Source organism: Alligator sinensis, unplaced genomic scaffold (assembly GCF_000455745.1).
Source record: "Alligator sinensis unplaced genomic scaffold, ASM45574v1 scaffold390_1, whole genome shotgun sequence".
In the NCBI taxonomy this organism is placed as follows: Eukaryota; Metazoa; Chordata; order Crocodylia; family Alligatoridae; genus Alligator; species Alligator sinensis.
In genome coordinates, this window is record NW_005842890.1 from 345311 (window position 1) to 352240 (window position 6930).

Genomic DNA, 6930 nt, shown 5'->3' on the forward strand with positions numbered 1-6930 from the left:
CCCCCCCCCCCCCCCCCCCCCCCCCCCCCCCCCAACCCTGCTGCCGCTGCCATCGCCATTTCCATGAATTCCTGCCCACCACCACCACTTCTCCCCACCCTGCACCTGCCTTCCGGCCGCTCCTGCACCACATGGCTCCTGGCTGTATTGCCAGACTGTGGGACTCAGCAGGAGCCAGCCTGGCCAGGCCCTAAGGATGGGGGTGATCACTGGCGGTCCTCCCCCCGCCCCATGTTCTTAACTGAGTTGCACCCTCGGTTGGAGGGAGGTGGGGAACAGCCCCAGGATCGCCAGGCCAGAAGCCTGTGCTAGGCAGAGGCTTCCAGTTGGGGGCCGGGGGTGGGTGGGGTGGGGCTGGGCGGGCCTTGCTGCTACTGTGTCCTGCTGCCCCTAGGTCCTACCTCCGGCTCTTCCTGGGTCTTGCTGCCACTGGTGCCTTGTCATCTTTAACAGACAGCCAGGGTCAGATAACAATTAATTTTCTAAATTTTTAGGGGCCCTGTGGGTCGGACAGAATGGCCTGGAAGGCTGGGTGCAGCTTGTGGGCTGTATTTTGTTTGGCTCTGCACTAGAGTCAGGGCACCACGGGCCAGTAATAAGCTGGCTTCCTGGGCACTTCCAGGCTCCAAATGAAGCAGTTTAAATTAAAGGTCAGGCCACAGTCCCGTCCCCAGAACAGGGGCCAAGGCCCAGAAGGATGGCATTCTACTGGAATAGTGTCTGTGGCACTGGGCAGGATGGGTTTCCATGGAGAGGGGAAGTTTGGGAGAGGTGCAGGACTTACATTGCTGCTGGTTTTTTCCCTGGCAGGATTCCCGCTTTGATATCTCTGACAATGGGACGCTGCGCATCAACAACGTGGAGGTGTATGATGGGACTGTGTTCAAGTGTGTGAGCAGCACTCCAGCAGGGAGCATTGAGGGATCTGCCCGGGTGCACGTGCTGGGTATGCTGGGTGGATATGTTCTGCTAGTAGGTTCACAACCTTTGGGGTGAACCCTCTTCATTAGTCAGGCAGATGTTGCCCCAGCTGGGCCAGGAGACCAGGAGTCCTCCTGATCCCAAGGTACATTTTTCCCTTGGAATCTCTCTTCCCTTGGAGCTCCTTACTTCCCCACTGCCTAATAGAACTTTTGGTGTGGGCTCTTGAACTCTGTGTGTTTGTTCAGTAGCACTTTATGTTAGGGGCCCTGACTAGCATCTATTTATATTTATTTCAGAAAAGTTGAAGTTCACTCCTCCCCCTCAGCCCCTGCAGTGTATGGAGTTTGACAAGGAGGTCACTGTCACCTGCTTAGCCACTGGCCGAGTAAAGCCCTCCATCCAGTGGTTGAAGTCAGGTAAGTAAGGAACTTGGATACTGGGGATCATTCTGGCCCAGTGCATTTGGCTTTGGGAGGGGGCAGGTTGTATAGCTAGCATACCCCTTGGGCCACGTGTGTCCTGTTTTGTGAGCCTCATTGATAAGGGGAGCTGAGACACCTCCATGCCTGAGGAAAAATGCACTACCCATACTGTGGAAATGAAACTAATGGCCCCAGAGCCTCCTGTCTGAGTCGGCGTAACTGCAGAGTAACTACTCTCCCACCCTCCAGATGGGAGCAGCCTACCGACTCACATCAGCTACAATGGTGGGACCCTGCACTTTCACAAGGTGCGCAGGAGTGATGCTGGCAACTACACGTGCATCGCCTCTAACGGCCCCCAAGGTGAAATCCGGGCCGTGGTGCAGCTCATGGTGGCAGGTAAGTTCCCCTGCCTCGGTCCCCTCATGTATTTTTGTTATCACCTGTGCCATTGTCCTGCATTGAGGAGAATTTTAGGGGACTGCCCAGGTGGCAACATCAATTAGAAATCCCTGTTGATAAACAGGATTCCCAGCATCCATGCATGTTGGAGTCTACCAGTGGTGAACTCAGCCTATCTGCAGGCACCTCCACACTGCATCAGAACTTGAGTCATGCAGAAACCGAGAGCTCCTTAAGCAGTCCCCTTTCACATTAGTGGTTCAGGTGGGCCTGCTTAAAACTAATGGTTCTTGTTTCAGTGCATGGCATGGCATGGCATGGCATCGGCATGGGGAATTATTTCTTGTTCTCCATGGTGTCTGTGAGCAGTAAGCTGTCTGGACACCAAGTGATCCTGACACTTTTGTTCTGATGTATTCTGAGGCTTAGGCTCCCTTGGCTCCAGCAGAAGCATTCCTTTAAACATTGCAAAAAAGCAGCATACCCTGAGCACCTCCTGCTAGGCCTGTGTCACACACACAGGAGAGTCCCTGCTCAGAGGGCCTCCACAGGACTGGCATGTTGGCCAGGTGCATTGCAAAAGTGCATGCACTGACACTGAGCAGCTGAAACCTCTTTGTGTTTAGTTTACATCACCTTTAAACTGGAGCCAGAGCCTACAACAGTGTATCAGGGGCACACGGCCATGTTCCAGTGCCAGGCAGAGGGTGACCCAGTGCCACATATCCAATGGAAGGGGAAGGACAAGATTCTAGATCCCAGCAAGCTCTCACCCAGGTAAGAAGCCCCTGCCCTCTCTCCTGCTTTGTATTCACAGGCTATGTGAGGATTGCTTCCTCTGTATTTACCTACACAACATTAGTGGGCTCTTGCAGGCTGGGGTTTACATGGGCCATCTTGATGCTTAGCATCTCCAGTCATAAGCATTCAGAACCTCTGGGTTAGGACTCCTGTAAATTAGAAGTTTTGACTTGATTTGCTTGGGGTTTTGCTTGCCTTTTGGGATTGTCTCATTGGGGTCTGCATGGCTGGAGGGGCTGGCATCTCATTCTTAGCTGGTCGTAGTGCTTCAAGGAATCGAGGAAAAAGCGTGAATGTGGTAAGATTCTGGCTAAAATCACAGGAATTAGATTTGCTGGGTTCAAGCCACTGAGTCTAAACACTCAGGCTTCTCAGCATCACTGTCCTTTTTGCACTATGTATAGCTCTGTTGAAGGCCATCACTCTTGGCACTGTATGGATTTGTGGGAAAGAAGTTAGCATGATCAGACCCTTGGCAGGCAACCTCTGGTGTTAAAATTCAATGTAATTTCTTCTAAATGAGCCCAAGCGGACACACAAAGAGGGGCAAATGACTAGAATCTGTACCCTGTGGTATGAAGCTTACAGTCTGGTTGTTTAAGCATGAAACTCTCAGGCCTGGCTTTGCCCTCCTTTGCTTAAAAATAGGTTCTGTGTCTTTTGTAGGATCCAAATCATGCCCAATGGCTCTTTGGTGATCTACGATGTCACCACCAAGGACTCAGGAAGATACACTTGCATTGCAGGCAATAGCTGCAATATCAAACACCGTGAAGCCTTCCTGTATGTTGTAGGTAAGAGAGCATTTACCTCCCCAAAGGACCATCTGTCACAGAGCCAAAGCAGAGCATCTCACATTCCAGTGGGGCTGGGAGCTCAATGGAAGTCCATGTGGCAGAACAAAGGACAGCTGGATCTAGCAGGCAGGCATGTCCAAGCCAGAGGCAAGCAGACAGCCCCCTCCACACAGGCAACATTGTGGGTCTCCTTTTCCTTAGATCCTTTCATACTATGCCAGCAGGGTCACCATCCTTGCCCACAGCAGTAGTGAAAGCTACCAGAGGCAGGACATATCTAACCAGGCAGTGGAGTGAATTGCTGGAAGACCTGCACTGGGGGTAGTAACCATTGGGAATCAGGGGCCCCATTTTGCAGATCACTTGAGAGATGAAGCCTCCAGCAGCATAGCACACCCAAGCAGCAGGTGGAAAAGTTGGTTTCAGAACTGATGCATGTCAGCACCTTGTTTAATTTATGTGGGCAAACCCAGCCTGGCCCTGCTTAGGTTAAAATCTGATGTGATCACAGTCTGGGGTGTTGTGGCTACACACGTTTGAAGCTGTAACCCTCCCCTTACTGGGAGCTTCTCCTGTGTTAAGTCATTACCTGTGTACAGTCAGCCCCAAGCAGGCACTCCTGTGCATGTCCTGCTCCCAGGCCATGTGCTAAACTGAGCTGTGTACAATCATCTTACCCTGTGTCCCTTTCTAATTTGCAGACAAACCAGCTACAGAAGGGAATGAAAATCTCAGCAGCCACACACCCTACAAGATGATCCAGACCATTGGACTGTCGGTTGGGGCTGCTGTTGCTTATATAATAATTGTTCTGGGCCTCATGTTCTACTGCAAGAAACGGAGGAAGGCAAAAAGGCTGAAGAAGCACCCAGAGGGCGAGGAGCCAGAGATGGAGTGTCTGAATGGTGGGACCTGGGCCTTAAGTGTCCTAGTTAGGGAGCTATCTTGGCCAGTTTCGGCCTCCTGATACAGCCTCCCAGCCATATCCGTTGCTTAGTAGTTACCAGCCTTTGCTAGCTATTAGCAACAATAATTAGCAAGTAGTGTGCTGTGGGCAGTGTCGTATTTTGCTCCTGAACTACAGCAGCAGTGGCTTCAATTTTAACCTTTTATTTTCCTGTGGCCATAAACAAATTCAGAAAGTCTCATGAATAACAGGTGGTCTCTGAGCCTCAGCTGGGGACTATTGCCTGGTGCATTCATGTCAGGAGCTGGACAAGTTGTCCTATTAGAGTGACTAGGTTTTGAGGCCAGGCTGTAGGTGTTCCTTGGCAGTAAGCACAGCTGTAGTAAGCACATATCTCAGCAGAGGCTTCTGCATATACTCACAGCTGAGGCTTGCATAAGAGTCTGTACTCTCAGCTGAGGCTTGGGTAAGTAGTAAACCATGAGATATCCGTGGGAGTGGCTGTACAGGGGAGGAAGCAGGGTCTTCTCTGGTGTCATTAGGTTTCACATACTATAACTTTCAGGAGTGTTAAAGCAAAACCTCCCTGTGGGCACAAGGAAAAACTGGCCATTCCTCCAGGCACAGACAGACAAGCATGTAAAGACCTGTCTTAGCGCCATTGCTTCAGGCCTAGGCTGACCCTTGCAGGACACTTGCAGGATAGGGGGCAGAGGAGCCAAGGAGCTCAGCCAGCACTTTAGATTGTGAAATGACCACAAAGTGAGGCTGAAATGCTGGGCCAGCAATGGGGGGCTGCAGCAGTTACAGGAGCCACTGAATTCCATTTGCATGCAAGGAGCCTTGTGTGTGAATGCAGCACCCTCGGATGAACACAGCGAGGTGTAGGTCATCCTCACTGCTTTCTCCTATAATGGATTTCTGTGAAAACTAAGCTATCTGCCAAACTTCCCTCTTCCATCTCTGTGTGTGTCTGAGTGCTGGGCTCCTTCAGGAAGAATGCTGAAAACCCCAGGGTTGTAGGCACTAATTCCTTCTCTGAGGCTTTTCTGGTAAAAGTTGGGTAGCATAGGGAGCAAGCTATTCAAGGCCTTCCAAGGTGAAAGAAGCCATTAACATTTCTGGGTCTGCAGCCAGTCATGAGCCTTTTGGGATGAGTTGATTGCATAGAGGCAAGTTGGAGTACACTTACTTGTTAGCTGGGGTGTTTCTTCCCGAACTCAGTGTGAGAGGCCCAGCTCTACCATGCCCTGCTATCACAGGGTTTGTTAACTCATGCTGTTAAATTCGTGCTTGGATTTTGGTTCTCCCTTCCCCTCGGGTGGCTATGGGAGAGCCATGGGGAATGCTCAGGTGAAGGAGAAAAGCAGAGGAAATGGGTTCCTTAGCCACTGGCAACAGGAACTGATTCTGCCTGTTTTTCCTTGCAGGTGGCACTTTGATGCAAAACGGGCAAACCGCAGCTGAGATCCAGGAAGAAGTGGCATTGACCAATCTGAGCAGTGGTGCCACAGCTAGCAAGAGACACAGTGCCACAGATAAGATGCACTTCCCGCGCTCCAACCTGCAAACAATCACTATGCTGGGTACGTTGGGGAGCAGTTTTGCTTGTCCTTGTGCCAGTGTCCTTTGCTTTGTTTCTCCTAGTCTGGTATTGTGGCTGATCAGTAGGGATCCGTGTTTTCTGTTTCCCAATGAAAAACAGAGTGACTGTGGATTTCCCCCATTTTAGCAGAGAAACCCATGGATTTTGTAGTTCTACAGGGAGCTTCCTGCAGGCTGGCACAGTTCCAGCCTGCAGCGGGCTGGGAGGGATCAGGAGGAGGGCAGTGAGACGGGGTGCCATGTCAGGTAGCCTGGACAGCAGCTCTTGCAGGTAAGTATGGGGAGTGGAGGAAGGGGGTTGGGATTGAGGCCCCCATAGGGAGGCAGTTGGGCAGGGCTGGGGGTGGGGCTGAGGCTGCTGCCCTGCTGGGCAGTGTGTGGGGCTTGGGGCCTGGGGCCTCAGTATGCAGCTTCAGAGCCCCTGCAGGGAGCAGAATGAGGCTGCGGTTGGCTTGTTTGGGGGCTGGAGTGGGGCTGGCTCCCTGTCACAGTGTGCATTCCCAGGGGGCAGTGGGGACCCGCGCCCCGCAGATCTGTGTGCAGGACAGGGGTGGGGTGCATGGCCACTGTGAACTTGTACTGCCCTCCCCTGGGGCCTCTGCAGCGCACCGTGTGCAACCCGGCACAGCGGGGCCACGCAGGAAAGCTGCATGCCTCTGCGAGCTCTGCGCTGCCCTGGCAACACTTCCCTTGTGTGCGCAGGCAGTGGTATAGGGTTGTGCCCCTCACTGCCACCCCTGCATGCAGGGGAAGTGTCACCATGGCAGTGCAGAGCTTGCAGAGGCAAGCAGCTTTCTTGCACAGCTCCACTGTGCCCCAGCCTGCAGTAGGCAGGCAGCGGGGGGCAGAGCTGGCTCCATGCTCCTTCTTTTGCAGCAGCCGCTGCCTTCTGTTGGGGGTCAAGGGTCTGTGGACCTGGGTCCCTGACCCCATAGCCCTGGCAGCTGGGGGCCCCTTCCAGCAGGCCTGGCGGGGGACAGGGGCTGTGGGTAAGGGGCAGGGGGCACCAGCAGGGGTGGGGGGGTTGTGGGGGGGAATGAGGGGCACCAGTAAGGCTGGAGGGCCCTTGTGG

General features: G+C 53.0%; 1 protein-coding gene across 6 annotated transcripts in view; it reads left to right on the plus strand.

Moving 5' to 3' along the window:
* The window catches only part of PTK7 (protein tyrosine kinase 7 (inactive)), a 187375-nt gene that overhangs the window by 166393 nt on the left and 14052 nt on the right, over window positions 1-6930 (plus strand). For all 6 annotated transcript variants that reach the window (XM_025192094.1, XM_025192096.1, XM_025192095.1 and 3 more), the window contains 7 exons: window positions 811-946; window positions 1221-1340; window positions 1596-1745; window positions 2375-2525; window positions 3216-3343; window positions 4048-4251; window positions 5684-5839. In XM_025192094.1, coding sequence (XP_025047879.1) covers window positions 811-946; window positions 1221-1340; window positions 1596-1745; window positions 2375-2525; window positions 3216-3343; window positions 4048-4251; window positions 5684-5839 — 1045 coding nt within the window. The remainder of the gene's footprint in view (window positions 1-810; window positions 947-1220; window positions 1341-1595; window positions 1746-2374; window positions 2526-3215; window positions 3344-4047; window positions 4252-5683; window positions 5840-6930) is intronic.